This window comes from Panthera uncia, assembly GCF_023721935.1.
Source record: "Panthera uncia isolate 11264 chromosome A3 unlocalized genomic scaffold, Puncia_PCG_1.0 HiC_scaffold_11, whole genome shotgun sequence".
In the NCBI taxonomy this organism is placed as follows: Eukaryota; Metazoa; Chordata; class Mammalia; order Carnivora; family Felidae; genus Panthera; species Panthera uncia.
Genome location: NW_026057578.1, coordinates 56,443,409 through 56,465,982, shown reverse-complemented (window position 1 = coordinate 56,465,982; position 22,574 = coordinate 56,443,409). Strand labels below are relative to the sequence as shown.

The 22,574-nt window shown below is 41.4% G+C and overlaps 1 protein-coding gene across 1 annotated transcript in view; it reads left to right on the top strand.

Moving 5' to 3' along the window:
* Nucleotides 1-12,478, top strand: part of SLC9A4 (solute carrier family 9 member A4) — a 65,804-nt gene extending 53,326 nt beyond the window's left edge. The window contains exons 11-13 of the mRNA XM_049651259.1: nucleotides 3,449-3,580; nucleotides 5,268-5,355; nucleotides 11,840-12,478. Coding sequence (XP_049507216.1) covers nucleotides 3,449-3,580; nucleotides 5,268-5,355; nucleotides 11,840-12,195 — 576 coding nt within the window. The 3' untranslated portion in view covers nucleotides 12,196-12,478. The remainder of the gene's footprint in view (nucleotides 1-3,448; nucleotides 3,581-5,267; nucleotides 5,356-11,839) is intronic.
* Nucleotides 12,479-22,574: the final 10,096 nt, after the last annotated feature.

Here is a 22,574-nt window from a genome sequence, read left to right as displayed (position 1 = left end):
AGGCTGGAATGAGTGCACAGTTTGACTCTAGGGGATCCTGATATATAGTTGATCTGAAGCTGAGCTGGTCCTGCCGGGTCTATTGCACCTGGGAGGGCTCCGGCCACTCCTGTTTGAAGCCACTGCCCTCAGCAGATTGTCACTGCTGAGCAAGCTGAAGAACTAGCTTCTAGAGGTTTCCAGTGAGACAGCCCTCTGGGACACAGAAGCTGTCTGGAACACAGTGGGGATAGGAAATGAGAAAAGTTATCTTTAAACCTACAAGGGAAGAGACTGACCTCAGCTCAGACTTTAAGGATAACTTAGAGATTGATGGGCAGTCCCCTGATGTGGCCTAAATGATCAGGTCACACGCTGAATTCCCACACACTTTCAAAGGAGGAAAACCATTTATGCAACTTGAGTTCCCTTCCGCAAATATTTAATGCACTTCTAGCACTTTGTCCCATAGAGCTCAAGTTTTAGGGGGAAATACGGTCTTTAAACAATCACCAACTCCTTCATTAAAAGGCTGAAATGGAAGGAACAGAGGGAAGAAGCTTGCATATACATTATATGCATAGGACCAACTACGCTCCCTGCAGATAGGCAAGAATAAGCACATGGGTGATGTGATATGAGACAAAATAGAACAAAAAGTGTCCAAATGTTCCTTAAAGTACAGCCCTCAAGTCAAGGTGTGGGAAATTCCTAACAGCAACGTATACATATACATATATATGTACAGATACACATATATGAGTGTGTGTATACAAACATCCATGCACCCCGAATTCACTTTTTCATGAAGTTAACATTGATGAAAAATTGTAAGTCTGTCTTGGTGTTCTAGATGCCTAATTTTAAAATACGTTTTGATAGTGTCGTATGTCATTCTTTAATATCTCCGTGTATAAAGAGCACTTAGGTTGAGGTCCATCATTAGTGATAGTGGATAAGAGTCCGTATTTCAAACTGTCTTCAAAACTTAATTTTTTAAGGCAAGCGTTTATCAGGTTGGTTAATTTGTCAAGAGTGGCTGATGAAGATCTCCTATCAGCAGATGGTGAAGGGTGTCTGGGTGGCTCAGGCTCGCTTCAGCCGAAGTGTCCTACTTCGGCTCAGGTCATGATCTCATGGTTGTTGGGTTCCAGCCCCATGTTGGCTCTGTGCTGACAGCTCAGAGCCTGGAGCCTGCTTCGGATTCTGTGTCTCCCTCTCTCTCTGCCCCTTTCCCGCTTGTGTTCTCTCTCTCTCTCTCTCTCTCTCTCTCTCAAAAATAAATAAAAAGCATTAAAATGTTAAAAAAAAAAAAAGGAGACGGTGAAAGCTGGCTTTGCTGACTCCTCATTGTTCCCTTGGCCTCCAACCTATGCCTTCTTTGCAAATCTACTTTTAGACAAGTGTCTATTTTGTGAGGATTAGTTAGTAGATAATGACAGCCATAAATCTACTTCACTGGCTGTATATACACTAAAACACAAACAATAAACTAAAAGCCAGTGAACCAATAAGGACGCTGTTGTCAACCCCTCCTTGTTACAAACACCCCCTTCTGTTGTACAGGAAAGCGGACCATCTCATGTACTGACCACACAGGGGTCTATTATAAACCTGCGTGAAAAGCACTAATAAGGCTTAATTTCTTTTGTATTTTTTATAAAAATGAGTGGAAACCTAAGTATTAGGGTTTTTTTGTTTGTTTGTTTTGTTTCTTTGTTTTTTCTCACACTGGGGATCATCTTGTTGTAACTCTTGGAATGTATGCACCTAACCTAAGGGACCTTTGGCCTAGAGGACAGAATCTTCTTCCTTGGCAATTGTCCCCAGCCCCTTCCTGTGCCTGTCTCACTTCTCACCATACTTTGAATAAAATACTAAATTCTCTTGAGGTAGAAAATAAATTCCCAGCTTGTCTCCAGCAAGTCCTCCTACCTCCCATCACATATTTTTTATAGCTATGTATTGTTTCATGTGTTCCCTCTTCTTGGAGGAAACATCCACTCGTCTTTCAAGACACAGCTCAGTGCAATGCACCTTTCCCCCCCCAAGACTGGATGAGTGTCCTTTGCGTATACTCTGTAAGTCCCTGCAGACCCCAAAATCTTATCTCTTCCTGAGCACAAAACAGTATATGCTTGTCAGACTCCCCAAGTAGACCGTGAGCCTTTTGAAGACCATAATTCAAATGTATCCATTTTTTTAAAACCCTGCACCTACCATGGCACCTGGCACATAGAACATCTGCTGTTTTGCTGTTGAATTGAAAATGCTTATTACAGCATCCATTAACTGGGAGTGGTAATGCCTGTAGCCCTGACCCTGTTATCCTGTGGGACCCACAGACCCAGGGGAAACAGTATATTCACTGCTGCACTTTGACTGAAAAGAAAGGAGAGATGAAACTCCAGCTAAGCACTTTGTAAACATCTGAGGACCAAGGTTGGTCTGTGGTTCAAGACAGGTTTTCAGTGGCCTGATAACAGTAAAGAAGATGAGGTGTCTGGGTGGCTGGGTCGGTTAAGCATCTGACTTTGGCTCACGTCATGATCTCAAGGTTGGTGAGTTCGAGCCCTGCATCTGGTGAGCACAGGCCCACTTTGGGTGAGCTCATGCTCTGCTTTGGGGGAGCTCATGCCCTGCTTGGGGTGAGCTCGAGCCCCTCTTCAGTTGAACATGGGCCCCGCTTAGGTTAAAAACAGGATCCCTGTTACAGGTGAGCCCTTCTTCTCTTCTCTCTCTCTCTCTCCCCCTCATAGGATTCTCTCTCTCTCTCTCTCTCTCTCTCTCTCTCTCTCTGCCTCTCACTCACTTGTGCCCTGTCTCTCTCTTTCTCGAAAAAAAAAAAAGCAATAAGGAAGAAATTTTTTATAAAGATAATTGATTCCATTTAAAGGACTGCTCTTTATCGGAGCTTATGGATTACGTCCTTCCTACAGTTTGGTTAAAAGACCTCTTCCTTTCTGAACTGGTAATGGTGATAGTCATTGGCTGACATCTTGAGTGCATCTTCCATCGGCAAAATTTAAGAATAGCAACCTTAATGAGATTTCCAATGGAGTTTTGACATTTTTCTGATCCCTTCGATCCAAACACGCAGACACCACCGTCCGAGCATAAAGAACACAACCTGCGAAAGAGGGTGGGTATGGAGCAGCCAAAGTCCATGAGCCCCTCGGGGCAGGACTCCTGCAAGGACACCAGAGGGGCAGTGCAGGTGGACAATGCTCCTCGAGCTGGGAAAGCACAGGCTCCAACCACAGTTCCGTCCTGATGGGGGTGGCCTTGGTCACAGACCTTTCTTCTCGGGGCCACAGCTCGCTCCTCTGTAATTGAGGCGGACGCTCAGGTGGCATCTTCGGTGTCTTCTTTTTTGGGTCATCTTATTCTGCGACATTTCCATGGCCTCCTAAAGCTGAAGGTTGTACGCAGATGTCCTTATGTATTTGACATGCCCTTCTCTCTGCAGACCTTGTCCTACAACAAATACAACCTCAAACCCCAAACGAGCGAGAAGCAGGCTAAAGAGATTCTGATCCGCCGCCAGAATACCTTAAGGGAGAGCATGAGGAAAGGCCACAGCCTGCCATGGGGAAAGCCGGTAAGTGGGGTCTGTAGAATCGCTCTGGGAGCTGGGCCAGCCCCTCACAGGGCCTCCTCCTCGGGTGACTGCCAGCGGCAGTGAGACAAAACCACCACCTTGTGGCCAGAGGAATACAAAACTAAGAGGCTGTCGGACACTAGACAACCTGCCTCTGGGGCCAGAGCCTCGGGGTCGGTTGGTCAGGTTGAGCCTCCAGGATGGGTCAGTGACTGGAACACGCTCACTGGACTGTGCGTCTGGACCAGATGCCATGGTGGCCAGGTACTGAGCAGTCCAGGGAAACCTCCCTGGACTGGGGCACCGGGCTCTAGGAAGCTTACTTCTCTCCCAGGAAGATATAGGGAAGAATATGTTCTTGCCAAAACGCGTGGGCCTCATGTTTCGTATCACCCACTGTGCATCTGAACTATTCTCTTTGAGGCCATATCCCACCAATCTCACTGTAACGTCTGGACGAAGGGTAGGTCTGGAGCAGATTCTAATTTCTACCCTAACCTCAGTGGCTCAAATGTAATAATAACGATGCCGATAGTGATAATAGTAAACAACCACCTGAGGAGATGGGTTAAGTGACCTTGTTCAAACATTTTAGTTTTGCGATTTGTTATTTTCAAAATAAAATCAAACTAAATAGTCGACCTGTGATCTTGTAGTAAAGGCTACCTCAGGTATGCATCTGACTGGGTCACATTAAAAGGCACCTGGGAAATTATTAACAATATCATGGCATAGCATTCATATCGTGTTTTCAAAGAATAAAAGTGCTCTCTAGTGTTTTACTTTGTCCTCAAACTATTCCTGTGAACAGTGTAGCATAGGCATTTTATCCCCTTTTTCTAGACAGTGAAACTCACACAGAAAGGCTAATTGGCTTATCCCCCTTAATTATAATTATCCCTGTTATCAGTGAGCAGAACGCAGACCATCTCCTGACCATGGACTAAATACTTTTTTTTTCCTGTAAAAATATATATGTCAACAATCCATAATTCTGGATTCCTTATTAAAAAAACAAATGCTTGGGGGCCTGGGTGGCTCAGTTGCTTAAGTGTCTTTTCGGCTCACGTCGTGATCTCGTGGTCTGTGGGCTCGAGCTCCACATCGGGCTCTGCATTGATGGGGCAGAGCCTGCTTGGGATTCTGTCTCTCCCTCTCTCTCTCTTGCCCTAAAAAAATAAACATGTAAAATAAAAAATTAAAAAAAAAATTAAAAAACAAATGCTTTTCGGGGCGCCTGGGTGGCTCAGTCGGTTAAGCGTCCGATTTCAGCTCAGGTCACGATCTCGCGGTCCGTGAGTTCGAGCCCTGCGTCGGGCTCTGGGCTGATGGCTCAGAGCCTGGAGCCTGCTTCCGATTCTGTGTCTCCCTCTCTCTCTGCCCCTCCCCCGTTCATGCTCTGTCTCTCTCTGTCTCAAAAATAAATAAACGTTAAAAAAAAATTAAAAAAAAAAAAATACTTTTCTCAAAACCAAAAGTCACTTTGAGGGGATCATGAGAGGGGAAGGAAACACATATTGAAGGCTATAGCATTCTACGTTGTTTAAACCAGAGTAGTAGGAGTACAGGAGAACCTGTGATCCAAATGAGGTGCCCGGTGTGAGTCTGCACCCGTTACTTTGTTTTCCACGTGACACTCGGGACCACAGGCCTAATTCTGCTTTTTCTTTCCACTTGCTGCCCACAGGGTGGTACCAAAAACATTCGTTACCTCTCCTTTCCCTATGGCCACCCTCAGCCGGCAGGAAGAGACACGAGGGTTGCTGAACTCACAGGTAATCTGCCTGCCTGGCTCTTCTTCCTCTTTTCCTGCAAAGGGTCAGAGGGCAGATATTTGGGGGCTTGTGGGCCAAAAGGCAAACCCGAGAATATCATGTAGGTACTTATATGACAAGAAAAAGAGAAAACAACATTTTCATTAAATCTAATTCAGAACTTGATGTATGAACATTGAAATTTGAATTTCACGTAATTTTTCCCTGACATAATATATTCTTTTAATTTTTTTTCAGCCATTTAAAAATGTAGCAACTATTCTTAGCTCACAGGCCATAGGAAAAGAGGCACAGGCTGGGTATAGCTTAGGGGTCATAATTTGCTGATGTAAAATGGGCACTTTTTTGAAATATTTGGGGTTCACCCAAGGTTTAAAAGTTAGCAAGATTCTCCAAAGTTGGTTAGATTTTACTAAAATGATTTCATAAATAAATAAATAAATAAATAAAATGATTTACCAAATTTACTGATTAAATGTTTCCAATTTAATATCTAATTCTTAAGTAGAATTCTTAGATTTATTGAAACTGCCTTTTGTTCTAGTAAAAGCCATTATTATTTTTCAAATGTATATATAAAATAATTTTTCTATTAGCAAAAGGTGATATGTAATATATAATATGCCATATTATCTATTTTAATTTTTTTCAAATTTTTAAGACAAAAACACATTGGAAATTCAAATAAACTAAACTCAGGATTTTGGAATTAAATCTTTGAAGAGTGAATATAATTATTCTTTAAAATAGAACTTTATTTACTTCTGATTTAAAAATGTAAAAATAAAATAAAATAAAAACTAAATCAGTAGATATAAAATAAAATAAAAACTAATATTAGATATAAAATAAAAACTAATCAGTAGATAAAAAGCATAAAATAAGAAAGTTAAAAGCATGTGAAACCCCAATACCAAGATATAATTACTATAGAACATTTTGGTAAACATTCTTCTATAATTCTCTCTGCACTATCCTAATCCCTATCCCACCTGTATCTGATATAAGAAAGAAAAAAACCCAGCACCATCAAAATCGTAGTATCGTCATTGTTTTGGAATTTTTATAAATTGTCTACTTTATTCAACCATCTACTGTGGACATATTTCCATGTCAATATATAATGTTAATAATCACTTTTATGATTGAATAATAGCTAATTATATAAAATAATCCTAGCTTATTTTGCTAAATGCTTATTAACAAATATTAAGGTATTATGACTTTTTATAGAAGGTAAGCAATGATATTTATTTAATAAGCACCTTGGCTCACTTGTGAATCACTTTGTGATTTTTGCACAAATAATCAATTACTCCCTTAGTGCGTTTTCTTGGAACCAAGATTTGGGGGTCAAAAATGAAATACATTTAAATTTACTCTCACAACAGTCTGTGAGAAAGGTTGCTTTCAATCATTTTAACCATCACTGGGCTATTGTCAAACTTCTGAGTAATCTATGATGGAATAAGATAACATTTGTATATCATATTAATTTTAATCTGAGTCTGATTTTTAGTGAGGTTGAACATCGTTCACATTCTTGGAAGCAACTATTACTTCTTGGGAAGTTTCTGTTTCTGCCTTTGGCCACTTTTTTTTTTTTTTTTGGTCTATTCCGTTGTTTGTTTTCTTACAATGAACTGGAAGAACACTGTATAACAAGGATATCATCCATTGTCTCATATTTTTTGCTAATGGTTTTTCTTCCAGTTTCACATTTATCTTTTAGTTTTTAGATATACTTGCCATCAGATATACATTCTGATTAGTCAAGTCTGCTCAGTCTTCCACAGAAAAATTAGAATACGATTTACCCAATGTTTTTCCCTAGAACTTTAATAGTTTAATTATCCCCTTTATATCTCAAACCCTCTGAGACTTCTCTTTGCATAGATTTAGACACACACACACTTCAGATTGTTTTTCAGTGGCCATGCGCCTGTCCCAAACCCATCTTTTCCTCCAAGAGGAGATGCTACCTTTGCTGTGCTACAGTCATTTATCTTGAGAGAGTTTTGGACTCTCAGTTGTGTTTCATTGATCTAGCCATCTATTCCTAGATCACACTCTTGGAACTAGTGTCATTTTATGTCATAAAAGAGCTAATCCACAAACCAAAGCAAACGAACAAACAAAAGAGCACCGTTGTAGGGTTTATAATAATTAATTTCCAAAAACCTTCCTGCTACAAGTAATCTGTTGCTATTTACATTGTTTGAATGAATAGGAAATGTGAAATTCTCATGGCCATTTCTTATGATGTCGTTTCAATATCACATGCTCCCGTAGCAGGAGATTACCACATAGCAAACTCACATGAGCACACATGTGCAAATCTTAAATAAAGCATTATAAATACAATATGGCAGGACATTAAAGAAATACTACACCTTACAAAGTGGGATTTATTCCAGAAGTGGAGGTTGTTTAACATTTGGAAATGTGTTTACGTTACTCATCAAATGACTAGGTCAAAGGATTCTATTCTTCAGACAGATGCCTTAAAAGGCATCTCACTCTTATTTTCTGTAAACATAATAAAACCCTAGGAAAATATATATAGGACTTATACGAAGAAAACATAAAAGTCCACTTCTCCATTTCCTCTCTGTAAAGGGATGAATATGGGTACCTCCCACATACAACAGTTCTGTTTCAAGCTAAAGCCAGGCAATGCATGCAAAACTCTTAGAACAGTGCCTGGAACCAAGTAAATATGCAAGAAATATTAGCCATTGACAATTAATACTATTGAAGAACATCAAAGAAGGCTTGACATGGGTAGATAGAGGTGTTCTTGGAAAGAAAAGACAACACTTCAGAAATGTTGGTTCTACATGAATTAAACTAGGCATGGAATGAAGTCTTAGTCCCAATGCACTTTTTTCTTTCAAATGTGCATAACTGGTTCAAAATTTTATTAGGTTATCAAAAAATAGTTGTTAACTGGGGTGCCTGGGTGGCTCAGTCGGTTAAGCATCCGACTTCGGCTCAGGTCATGATCTCACGGTTCATGGGTTTGAGCCCCGCGTCGGGATCTGTGCTGACATCTCGGAGCCTGGAGCCTGCTTCAGATTCTGTGTCTCCCTCTCTCTGTGGTCCTCCCCTGCTCACACGCTGTCTCTCTCTCAAAAATAAATAATAAAGATTAAAAAAAAATTTTTTTTTAAATAGTTGTTCACCTAGAGATATGAGAAGGGTAAGTAATGAAGTCAAACTTATTTTTTTATTTCATTAAGTTTTTAATTTTAATTCCAGTATAACTAACATACACTATTATTAGTTTCAAGTGCATGATATAGTGATTCAATAAGTCTATACATGACTCAGTGCTCTTTAAGATATGTGTACTCTTAATCTTTTTCACCCATTCTTCCACCCACCTCCCTTCTGGTACCCATCAGCTTGTTCTCTATAACTAAGAGTCTGCTTCTTGGTTTCTCTCTCTTTTTTTCCTTTGTTAATTTGTTTTGTTTCTCAATTTCCACATACGAGCGAATCATAAAGGATTTGAATATTCCATTGCGTGTATATACACCACATCTTCTTTATCCATTCATCAATCGATGGTCACTTGGGCTGCTTCCATAGTTTGGCTATTGTAAATAATGTTGCAGTAAACATAGGGGTGCGTACATCCTTTCAAAGTGGCACTTATTTGATCACTTATCCCTAATAAGTTTTCAAGAATTATAATAATCAGGGTTAGACTGAGATAGTTCTCAACGTGTCTCCGGGCACAATTATTTGAATCCACATTCTCCCCAAATTTGAAGCCTTTCTGCACCTGGACAAGCCAAGGAATGGCCAGAGGGCCTGTAGGGGACAACACGGAGGGAGTGTTGGCATCCAGCAGGCAGTCCCTGACTAACCAGGCTGTGACTTGGGCAGCATCTGCCTTCCTCACTGTCCCCTGCTCTCCAGTGTTGGAGCATTCCTTACTCTAAATGTCTGGGGCTCCACATACTCTTCCAATGCTCTTTTTCAAGGAGCCGAGGCTCACTTGGAGTTATAACTAGAGATGGCCTTCCTAGACACCCCTCCTCTACTCTGAGACAGCTTACAATCCATGTGGATTGGGAAAAAATGAAGACGGTGGTATTGGCTGCATAACTATGTGAATGTACTTAATGCCACAGAACTGTACGCTTCAAAATGGTTACAATGGGGGGAAAAGATTAAAATGGTAAATTTTAAATTACCATTATTAAACAGAATTAAAACAAAACCATGAGGAGAGGCAAGAGAGGGGGCTATACCCCAGATCCGGGTCTCTAAAGAGCACACATTGTATGAGGTGGTCCAGTGTCAACCCCTGGGTATCAGGCTCTGCCTTGCCCTATGCAGAAGCACTGTTCCGCTTCTCCTTCACCTTGCCCCCGGGTGCCCAAGTCCAAATGTTAAAATGCAAGATAAAATAACAGATATTCAGATTTTGCGGCAAGGTCTCCATCGATCTCTCCCTGGAACTGCCGGCCTGAGTGCTGACCTGAGGGAGGTTGTGCAGTTGGGACAGAGCCCAGCCCCCACTCTTCCTCCTTCCTCTTCCACTTTCAGCTGCCCTCTTCCTCCCCTTTTGGACAGATCTACTGACTTGAGGTGAGCGGAATCTTGCAAGTCACCTGCTCAAGACCCTTCTGAGTGCTTGGAACCCACTTTTCAATAAGCAGAGGTGGTCAGGAAACATCGGCTATGATCTTTGGGCTGAGGGGAGCATACACTCAGAAGGAGGGGTTGGAAACCAGGACAGGGCAGAGGAAAGCGAGCCAAAGGACTGCTCTTGAGGGCAGAAGCATCCAGGCCATTGTTTTCTTAAGTAATATTCCAAGCAGCAAAGAATCAAGAGGAACTCGTGTTCCAGGCCAGATGGTAGAGCACAAATTAAAGGGAAGTAATAAAAAAAATGGACAAATACACTTAACTATTTTTTTTTTAATTCAAATCAGTTGATTCCTGTCCCCTATCCCCCTCAACTTCCAGGCTACCTTCTCAGGATAATTCGATCACATTTAGAAAAACATCATTGAACAGGTTTTTTTAAATTTTTCTGATGACTAAATACCTTTTGTCATGTGTAAACCTCTGAGCATATTACTGTGGGGTTCTTCTTTTGTGTTGTGTTTTGTTTTTTAGGAGGGAATGGAGAGTGGGACAAAGAGCCCTGCTTTCAGATTTAAAGTTCTTAAAATACTTAGAGTCTCGAGAGAATATTTAAAGGAAAGACAAGTTTATAAGGTTACAACTTGAGGAAATGAGAATAAACGAGATTTGTGAAAAATACTCCCTTGAAGATGTGTGCACAGGGAAATAAGGAAAAGGCAATGTCCTAGGCATCGAGGAGGCCCTTCGGAAGGTCATCTGAGAGGGGATGTCACGTAGATACCCAATGGCTTCCCTCCGCTCTTGGTGTACCCTTCCGACCCGCATAGGGCATGTATCAGGGAGCCAGGCACAGCCTGGCAGAGAGCAGATGCACAGTGGGACAGACTCTGTGCACACTGCAGTCCCATCTTCTTCACTGTGTGATACTGAAAGTCATTTAACATCTCGAAACCTCAGCCGCTTTACCTCTGAAATAAGGATGCTAATTTCACTCATCTCCAAGGATTACCATAAGGACTAAATGGCACGACAGATGTAAAATAGTTAGCACAATGACAGGTGCATGGTGAGTTCTCAGTACATGGACATTCCTACCACTGTCGTTGCTGTCACCTGCCAGTGGAAATCTGTGCACCCTTTTACCTCCCTTGAAAGGAGGACATCTAATCACTCTTGTTTTGCCACACATGACTCTCTGCTGTGGCTCTCTCCTCTTCCTGTTCCACGATTGGCTATTTCAAGGTCAAAGGGATGAAACTCAGATCTCATGCTTTCTGGTAAGCACTGATTAAAAAACAAACCAACCGTTTAGAAGCTCATGGGTGGCTCAGTTGGTTAGGTGGCTGTCTCTTGGTTTGGGCTCAGATCATGATCTCATGGTTCATGAGTTTGATTGAGCCTCCATGCTGACAGTGCAGAGCCTGGTTGGGATTCTCTCTCTCCCTGCCCCTGCCCCTGCTCGATCTCTCTCTCTCTCTCTCTCTCTCTCTCTCTCTCTAGAAATAAATAAATAAACTTAAAAAAAATTTTCATATCATTGTTAACCATGGAACCTTCGGTTTAGTGTTGGTCTTTGCGCCTACTGGCCACTTGATCTGCTTTTGTAAAAAAAAAAAAAAAAAAAAAAACCTCTCTTACTTACCTGCAGGAGTCTAGCCCAATACACAGGTTTCCAGGCATTTCTATTTATTTATAACATGGCCCATAACAGGGCTTCTATTGGGTGCCCTCCTTGGGGCAGAGAAGATCAGCCAGGTGAATGTAAGAGTTAGAACATCAGGAAGGACTCTTCTTCACTCTGAGTTCTTGCCATGCAGATATGAAGTCTTCTCTCTGATCTTAAGTTGTGTTCTTTCCTCCTCTTGTCATATTTTCCTAGACAATGACAGCAGCGATTCAGAACTCCCATCCATCATGTTCAAAGCACACTCTCGAGCAGGGATACTTCAGGAAAGACGGCTGACGCAAGAGATAATCCCAATGAAGAGCTTACCCGGAGGAGGGAAACCATCCCACTTCGGTTATCAGAGAAACACCAGCCAAGAAGAGCATGATGGAAGAGGCAGAAGGGAGGCGCTACGGCCCAAACCGCTGTTCCACGCGGTAGATGAGGAGTTTGAATCTGGAGAGGACAGTGGAGAGGAGACCTCAGCAGTCAGATCCAGATGGTCAGGGGAGCACAGACCCACTAGGCAACATCACAGGTCCCACAGTCCTTTGCTCCAAAGAAAATAGTTTCATCATCCACACAGTAGTCTCCATGTATTTCAAGAGTCCATTTTCCTATTGTTGTGGAAGAAGGAGTTTTAGAGTTACGAAGAGAGCTACTGAGTTTATTTTTTGGAGCCTATGAGCCATACATGTATAAGAGGCACGGAGATTTTTTTGGAGAAAAACGTGGAACAAACTTGCAGGCTCTGCTGTATTCTTAGCTGGTGTACTTTGTAGATGAAGTCCCCAAGGGTGATAAATGTTAATCATCACAGGAATTATTACTAAAATTCCTAAAAGTCTGTGATCCGTGAACTGTATTGTGATACAAGTATGATTGGTCAGTAATTCACCTTAACTGTATGCCTGTGCAGCTTATAATCAAGTTATAACTGGGAAAGGCCTGGGAAATCATCTGGCCCAACCCTCTGTGTTTACAAATAAGGACCTAAGGACACCCTTCCCAAGGTCATGTGGTGAGTTGCTGCTTTCACAAGCTGGTTGTTCTCCCTCCCAAGAGAATGTATTCAGTTTTGATTTTGATATGCACTATGTGATAATTATTTTTCTGGGAAAAGGTAAAATTTGCCATAACAATGCTATATTTAATCAGTAGCAATAATAGACAGATGTGATATGTAGTAGTGGATTAATTTGTGAACAATGGGCTTGTAATCTATTTTATAACTGGAATATTTATTTTAAAAACAAAATAGCCATAAACAGGATGTAATAGCAACGACACGAACAACAGGTATTTATTAAATGTGCATTTGTAGGCTGCGGTACTGTGCCCTAGAGTTTGAAACTCTTTCCCAGTTTAATTACCATCAGGAAATTAAATCATTCCCCCAGACTTGACCTTGAACCTCTCACACTCCAGCTCACTGACTTTGCTAGATGACTTTATCTTTCTTCCCTTCTTGCCCTCTCTTCCTCTTTTCTCTCTGGTGGCCACCTATAGATGAACACATATTTATTAAGTGCTATTTATTGTGCCAAATGGCTGATCTATAACAATTAACCATAATATCCTTTCTCATTACTATTTTTGACTTCTCTAGCCATCCCCAACTGATTCAATCCCATGCATCTTTAAAGGTTGTTTTCCAATGCACCTGGCTGCCTAGACCGGCTTTGATCCCCTTAATCAGAAGCAATGAAGTAATCCCCTTCCTCCTGGTTGTGCCCACACCGCACTGGGTGTGTCACAGAACTTATCTGGTAATTAAACTTATACACGTGTGTGTAACTACCCAGGTCTGCAGGACAGGGAGGATAGTCTGTCCATTTTAAACTTTATCCATTCATCAGTTGTGTTTCTTATCTCTTGGCCTTACCCTTTTTCAAGTTTTATTTTTTGTTTTTTGCGTTTTTTTTTTTTTTTTTTTAGCTTTTATCCATTTTTTGTCTTAGTTGTTACAGTGCCTTGTTCATGGTAGATCATCTATAAATGTTGGGGCAACAGTGCCCTTTTTTTACAGCTGAAAAGGAGGTCGGAGAAGATATGGTCAGACGTTCTTATTTTCCAGGTTACAAAGATGAGGTGTTGAGAAACTGGATGGTGCCGCTTCAGGGGTTTAAAGGGTGTGGGCTTATTCTCTAGTGTAATCCGTGGACACCATTGCCTGACAAAGGATATACGGCCTTCCCTGGACTTATATTTTGTGAAGGGCATTTAACTGCCAGTGGTCACTGCTGCAGTGGTAGAAATGCCAATCAGAAGAGCCCACTTGTTTCTCTTCTTCTGAATCTGAAATATAACCCTGCTTCTAAGTTGTCTCAATGTTTTAAATTATCTACTACCAGATAGTAGTAATCCACCCAAAGGGACAGAAGCATTTATAAAACTCAGGGATCTCTGGGTTTGGTTTTTTGTTTCTTGTTTTTGTTTTTCATTTTTGTTTTCCCATTATTGCTTAAACAAACAAGCAGGCAAAGCAACGGAAAAACCTTATGACCCATGAGAGGGAGTCATGGAGTCATTATCCTCACACTATAGATGAAGATACAGCGACAGAACGGGGGCGTCAGAAATCACCTTTACAAAGCCATATGCAAAGCCAATTCCTGAGAGGTAGAGAACACTGTATTCCTTGCTGGATTCTCCATATAACAAAAGAAATCCAAACTGTGAAGGCCCCTTCCCAGAGCAGACAGCAAAGTCTAAGGATTAGTGGAATTTATCTGATCCTTCTGTTTTTCTCTGAGATGCTGGTGCCCTGTGGGAGAGGGATGGTGGGACTTAGTGAATAGAAGGGAACTTGCCCTTTTAACTGGTAGAAGCCAAAATGAGTCATTTACCCCGAGGCCGTCTGTTCATCTAGACAGTGTCTGGCCCTCGCTGCCTGAGTCTAGAAATTGGCCCTGGAACGCCTTCCTGAAACGTATGGTAGGTTGAGGGCCCTTGTGGTCCTGGTGGCTCTGGTAGCTTGGAGAGCTCATGGTAGACATGGCCTCTTTGCTTAGTCACCCAGGATCGTTTCAAAATGCAGTGTGATCTGATCTTCATTTCCTGGCGACAGCCCACGCTGGGGTTTGGTTGAGCGTGTGATAGGTGCCCCAAGAATGCTCTTGGGTATCAGTTTCACATCCAACAGGCACCAGGCCGTGCAGCAGAGAAAGTTCCCTCTGGAGTGTTGAGGGAGCTCTGCTGCTTACTCCCGACTCAGCTCGGGGAGAGGTTGGAGTCCCTCAGAGGGGCTCTCCTGGGCCTGGCCGCTGGTCCACTGAGCCTCGCAGTTTGCCCTCTTATCTTCAACCTCGGAGAAGTCAACACACAACCCACAGAATCCTGTCTTCCCTCCATAAGTTTTTTTTCTTTTTTTCTTTTTCTTTTTTTTCTTCCTTTCTCAAACGTGCTCCTATTGTGTGCCTCAGTGGTCTTTAGGTTTCAGTAACTTCTGAAATGGGGTAAAGTCGCATTTCCTTTCATGTATCCTATATGGCAGCTTTCTACCTGAAAGGTTTTCCACATGTTTGCTGGTGTTTGGGATGTGGCAGATATGTATATTCACCCTGCCCAAACCTGACATGATGCCATGGGACCTCCCCGGTCTTTATCAGCCTCCTACCAGAGAAACAAACGTTGGCTGTAGATAGGAATGCGCCATGGCAGAGTGGTGATGACATTCCAGACACTTTGTCGTGCTTCCCCCCATGCTTTTGCCTCTCTTTCGTGAAGGCCATATACTTTTGTGCTTCTCTTCTTAGAAAAAGTTAAAGGGCCATGGGAAGTAGGTCTGGAAATACCACCGGAATTCAGTGATAGAATTATCATTCCTATATGTAAGAAGTGACTACTACTGCTCGGCTCTTTAGCCTACCATTTTGGTTTCAGCCTGCAGGGAAGCTTCTAGAACACTTCCTTGCCTATCTGGATGCCTGCCACTGAGATCATTTCGATTTTTAAATCAGTGTAGTTCAGAGCTCAGGCTCTGAAGTCAGACCACTTTTAGCTGTGGGGCTGTGGGCAGCCTGGTTATCTTCCCTAAGCTGAAATGTACTGATTGATAAATAAGGTGATAATCTTGTCTACCTCAGAGAATGATCATGAGGGTCAAATGAGATAGTGTTTGTAAAATTCTTAGTTTAGTGCTTGTTTTGTAGGAAGAGCTTGATCACTAACAGCTATACTAATTTAGGCCAAAATGTATGTACTCATGACAGAGGACATACATTCAATTAATTACATAAAGAGGTATAAATAATGGACACCTGAGACTTTTCTGAGAAGTAGTTTGAATGACATTATAGAGGATATTTGGGGCTATCCATCAATCAATAGCAAAACCAGAGATCAGATCTGGATATGGATTCATGGTTTTCCGGCAAAGCTTATTGAATTTTTTTGTCATTACCTCAAAATTATTGTGTTTTCTTGTTTGGAGGATGGTTACCATGGTGTCCAATCCAAATCATGGTTTATCCTCAAAGAGACAGTGAATTTAGAAGACCTACCTCTGTTTATCATGACAGGCACCCTGTGAAAAAAGGGAAAATTGCTCTTTGTCGGGGAAACATTCAATGCGGTTTAATTCCTCAGCTTGGAGTCTTTTCCATAAGAGACCTCCTCTCCAAAAGAGTGATTATTTTAACTTATAAATATTAACTAGTTAAATAAGTGTTTAAGGATTTTCAGCATGGAAAAAAGTAGTTTCTATTACGTTTGATAACTTTCTGAAATTAGGGAGAGTAGTTGTTTTGTTTTTTTCTTTATAAATAAAGTCAGTGAGTGTGTTGGTGTTATCTAGAATTTTTGCAAATATATTTCATGTATGAGTAATACAGGTGGTTTCTTGTAGTTTTAATTTTTTTTTTTTTTCATGACTAAACTCTGTCAAGTATCCTATTTGTAACTCCTCCTGAGAAAAGCCAGTAGTGCAGACAGAAAGCTTCCTTTTAGGACATCAGTCACTGCTAATTGTTAATTGGGCCATAAGCCGAGGGGAATAAAAGAGATGCCTGGATCAGCGCTAGTCACTTCTGTAATTAACAAGTGATATGTTGTTTCTCTGCGCACAATATTTGATTGAATAAATCCTTTTTCTTTCTGAGAGTCTAACCAGCTTCTGAGCCAAGGGTGCTCAAAGTGAGTATGATGGGTTTGAAATCGAAATTTCCATTGCCCAGCCTTCTTCCGGTTAGGGCTTATTCAACAAAGTAATCGGAGCCACGTTGTAAACTGAACCAAGACAGTCACTACTCTGTTTCCAGACATAGTGATATAGATCTTGAATTAAAATGGGTGGTCCTAAAATCAAGGTATATACCCTGTGTTCTAAGAGATCAGTCTTGAATAGAACAGTAATAATAGCCAATATTCATAGAGTGCTTACTATATTTCAGGCAGTACTCAAAGTACTTTACCTACATAGATGCAGTGTCGTCCCATCTTAAAACAAGGTTCAGAGAGATCGAGTAACAGGTCCAAGGTCTCCCTGCTTCCAACAAAGACCTTGGGAACCAGGTCTATTTGGTTTGTAACCATTGACCTAAACTTTCTCCCTGAGGAGAATTAAGAATTTAACTTTTTCTCACTGGGGAAAGATGCAATGGAAAGAAACAGAGGACCTTCATCCTACCAAAAAAGAACTTGGCTTTAAAATGGACAAATAAATACAGTGGAAGGTGATGTGTTTGAAAATCTGTTTTTACAAACTTAAAGGATGATTATATCATGAGAAGAATTGATCATTTTTGGCATTAAGATTGTTTTCTGATAACAATTAAAATGTTTTGTGTCTGATTTTACATTGAGCTTTTTTGAATATCAATTATAAGTTGTTTCCAAAGAACTTTGTTCTTGATTCCCAAATGAGGTCCCAACCAAGCAATCTCCACATGCTGCTTACCCACGATGGAAATACAAACCAGCAACCCACTGAGAGGGTGGGAAGGGGTTGGGAGAATGACCAACTACTGTTAAACTGCTAAACAACTTTAGTAGTTAAAGAGGTACGCATATGCTTGGTAAGCATACCATTGATTGGAAACGAATTATGTGTCTGGCTTTTACTAGGAACTTTTCATATAGATTTTAAAAAATTTAATTCTCATAACAGTCTTATGAAATAAGTATTATGATTATTATCCCCATTTTACAGGTGAAGAAACAGAGTCTCAGAAAAGCTTTCTTTCATCAAGGGCACACAGCTGATCCAAGTGTTCATCAAAGACACAAATGGCATTTAGAGCTGTCTGACTCCAAAGCCACTAATTTTTTTTTTTAATGTTTATTTATTTTTGAGAGAGAGAGGGAGACACAGAATCTGAAGCAGGCTCCAGGCTCTGAGCTGTCAGCACAAAGCCCGACACGGGACTTGAATTCACGAACCATGACCTGAGCTGAAGTCGGAGGCTTAACCGACTGAGCCACCCAGGCGCCCCCCAAAGGCACTAATTTTATCCACTAAAGTATAGTAGCACCTTCATAGCTTGCAACAGCATTGGGTAACCTAAAACACTGAGTAACCTAAAAAATGAATTCGCTGTTGGCCACCATCATTTGCATTCTTAAGGTCACTTCACTATATCAGGTAATCGTTCTGGTCTTGTTTATGCACTGCTTCCACAACCACAAGTTTCCTTGCTGTTTGGCTTGCTGTTCAAATGCTAATTGAAGCTAACAGTGCCTGTGGCCAAATCATTGCTTCCGGGAGTCTGTATCTTAGATTAAGTCTAATGACAGGAGAACGCGAATTATCCTTTAGCTGATTTTTATAATTCCAATATTTTTATTCCTATTGGACTTTATCTTTGAACGAAAGAAAATAGTAGAAATCGAGCCACATAGAAACTTTCAAAATAAGGGGTCACCTAGCACCGTGGCCCTGGACCCGTGGAAAAGGAAGGAAGGGCCCCACAGTGGTTCATTTATTTTGTTTCCTCACAGGAATTTCTCTGGGTAACTAAGAGCGAGTGAAACTCGGACTCTGGGTTTCACTGGTGTACTGTTTCACCGGCGAAGGCTGCCCTTGTTTGGAGTTTGTGCTTGTCCTAGACCTGGCTCAGGAGGCAGCCCTATTATCTCGCTGTGCCATCTTCCAAAGGGGTTGTGTGTATGGGCAGGGGGGGATGTCCCAGCGTTACGAATGCAGAAGTAAAAACACCAATCTGAAAAAGGAAAGGGAGGATAAATGTTCTGTCCTCCAAAATAGAGATAGTCTTAAAACAGGAGGACAAAGGACAGGTCCTCACCAGGGCTACGCCCACGCCCACGGGAAAGGCACACAGAGCAGGGCAGTCCAAACCAGCAGTCGTGAGAGCACGAGGCTTAGCAAACAATGGTTGCTGTACTCCACCCACGCCCCTGGAGCTGAATTTCAAGTTCTGAATTTAGACAATACAGCTGGAATTTCTGCAGTGTCACTCTGTGACACGCGGGGCTCCGGGCAGCTCTTGTTAAAAATATCTGGACACCCATTGCAAGAACGAAAATGAATATTTGAAAAGGAAAAGACATCTACGGTGAGTTGGCAGGAATTCTTCCAGGCAGGATGAAAGGAAATAGTTATTTGGAGAGTACCTTCAAGCAGGCTAGAAGTTTCATAATGGCTTGAAGAGGTAGGATGAATTTGTCGGGGGAAAAAAAGATAGGATTATGGTTATATCACATTAGACCCTTCCTCGCATTTAGGGTAGACTCAGGAAACTTTCATTCACAGAAAGGTAACTTTAGGGGCGCCTGGGTGGCTCAGTCGGCGTCCGACTTCAGCTCAGGTCACGATCTCGCGGTCCGTGAGTTCGAGCCCCGCGTCGGGCTCTGGGCTGACGGCTCAGAGCCTGGAGCCTGCTTCCGATTCTGTGTCTCCCTCTCTTTCTGCCCCTCCCCCGTTCATGCTCTGTCTCTCTCTGTCTCAAAAATAAATAAAACGTTAAAAAAAAAAATTAAAAAAAAAAAAAGAAAGGTAACTTTAAATTTGATAAATTATTTGCAAGGCTTGGTGTACCGCCCACTGTTCTCTTCCAGACCATAAACTCTTTGGATGTCAGATATAAAGAAAGCCTTGGGAAATGTTGCTGCATCGATGTGTCCCTAATAAATGGTAAAATATAAAAATCTTAGAGCAGTGGTCAAATGTTGGCTTAACACCACAGGATCAGTCCTTCCAGGGCTGCTGAACACTCCAGGATTATTACGTTGAGACGGGTCACCCAGAAGTCGGCTCTCCTGCTGGGCATTACCACCAGCCTGGGGGGTGACCTGACAGCCTCTTCCTCCAACAGAGCAACACAGAATTCAGAATCTCAGAATTGGAAGGTTTGGATTGCTTCCCTCAGTACTTACGTGATGCTGATCAAGCCCTTCAACTTCCCCAGTTAGTTCCACATCACTAAATAAAGAGCAAAGACATCTACTCTACCTACCCCGTGAAGGCAGTGCAACTCTGGCATGAGGCCAACTCTGAAATATGGATCCCTGCATCAGTCTTGATCAAGCAGAAAATCTGGGGGGTTACAAGAGCTGGAGGAGGAAATCTAAGATCATGTTTAAGAGCTGGAGTACAGGAAGGGCGTCTAGGTGGCTCAGTCGGTTAAGTGTCCGACTTCGGCTCAGGTCTTGATCTCACTGTTTGTGAGTTCGAGCCCCTAGTCTGGCTCTGTGCTGACAGCTCAGAGCCTGGAGCCTGCTTTGGATTTTGTGCCTCCCCTCTCTCTGCTCCTCCCATGCACATGCTCTGTCTCTCAATAATAAATAAACGTTAAAAAAATTAAAAAAAAAAAAAAAAGAGCTGGAGTGCAGGAGTAAAACGAATCTGAATCCTTTCCTGTGGTTTTGTAAAACTTTACTTAGGCAACGTGCTTATGTTCTCCCAGCTGTTAGCGGAGTGTCTGATGTAGTTACTGCACTAAAAACTTTACCTGTTACCATAACGAAGGAGTTAGCATCGTTTTATGGTGAAACATGTAGGCGTTGGAGTCAGATGACCTAGACCCTGGAAAGGGGCAAATGTTTTTTTAAGAAGTAACGTCACAACTCTCAGAAATAAAATGCACACTTGTTAAAGATATATTTAACCCTTAATTCATGAGGGAACCAATACAATGTCTCTAAAGAATTTCAAACACCACACATTTAAGAGGCAGTCAGGAATACAAAAATGAACTGCTAGATGCAAAATAAGTTTTTCACATGGTGGGAAGAAAAATCAGTTATCTTTTCACCTGACAGAATGCACTTGCATATCTACAGACACGAATTATTTTCAATGCTATCAGTTTTCTACAGTTTACAGAATTGAGATGAGCTGACAGACAACAAAATAATTCAAAGACAATGAAAGCCTAAAACGGTAGTGCTTGGAGCAGGTTGAAGTTAATCTAGAAACAAAATGACATATTTTTTTGCACCTTAGTATTGTGAACTTAAATTCCCATTTGCTAAAAACTCACGGGAAACGCTATAACTGAGAAAATTCCAGTTTCTTGATAAGCCTCATCTACATTACTGCCTACTGTTCAGATTTGCAGCTAATTCAAATCTGACTCCTTTGTCTTAGGCTTGTTAAAAAAAAATTTTGATGTTTATTTATTTTTGAAGGAGAGAGAGACAGAGCACCAGCAGGGGAGAGACAGAAAGAGAAGGAGACACATAATCTGAAGCAGGCTACAGGCTCTGAGCTGTCAGCACAGAGCCCAGTGTGGGGCTCGGACCCACGGACTGCAAGATCACGACCTGAGCGGAAGTTGGACGCTTAACCGACTGAGCCACCCAGGTGCCCCCATCTTATACTTTCAATAGATTTGACACTTAACGAACCCAAGTGGTATACTGATCCAGCTCAGTGGCCTTCATGTGATTATTCCTGATTGTGACAGCCAATGTCTTAGGCTATAGTTTGTCTTATTGCCTGTTTAAAACTTTCTTACCCCATGAGTTATCCCTATGTTTGTTTTTAAGCTACTCCCAGCTTTTGCAAAACTGTCCTAAGATTACAAAGGTTTCTCCTATTTCATTATTGACTGTTCGTTTCATTTGGTATGTTGGAAAAAGCATCGGTGTAGGGTGTGTTAATGTTGTATCCAGTTACAGCTCTGTAACATTCCAACTGTGGGAACTTAGACAAACTACCATAACTCTTTGAACCTTGTTTATTGATATACAAAATGGAAACAAAAATATTTCCACTGAGGTGAGAAATAAATAAAATAATGCATGTAAAACCCCAGGCAAAGAGTATATAGAAGGCCCTCGTGAAAAAAAAAGAAGAAAAGAAAAAAAATAGCTCCCCTATCCTCCATTTATCCAGGAAGAGTGTGTGTGTTGTTATTCCATACTTACACCATGATTTGGCGTCATTGGATTTTTTTTTTCCTTTAAGAAGTAGCATTCCAGCCCATTTGGGAGAAAATTACTAAGTTTTGGGGAAGATATTAATGAAGACAACAATTAAGGTGAGAGGATAGATAGGAAGACCCAACATAATACAGTAATTCTCCCTGAATGTGTCTATATTTAATAAAATTTAAATTAAAATATGAACATGTCCTAATATGGAATTTCTCAAGACTTAAAAATTTTAAATTTAAAAGAGTATTTATAAATTTATATAAAAGTGCAGTCTCAGGATAGACCAGACAAAGACGAAGACAAAGAAGAAGTAGAAGGAGGGGTGCCTGAGTGGCTCAGTCAGGGAAGCATCCAACTCTTGGCTTCAGATCAGGTCATGATCTCGTGGCTCATGAGTTCAAGCCCCGCATGGGGTTCGACACTGACACTGTGGAGCCTGCTTGGGATTCTTTCTCTCCCCTTTCTCTCTGCCCCATCCCACTTGCTCACTCTCTCAAAATAAATAAACTTAATTTTTATCTATTTATTTTTATTTTTTATTTTTTTTGTAAAGGAGGAGGATGGAGGAGAAGATTTGAAGGACTAGTCAAATCGTGTCTCAAATCTTTTT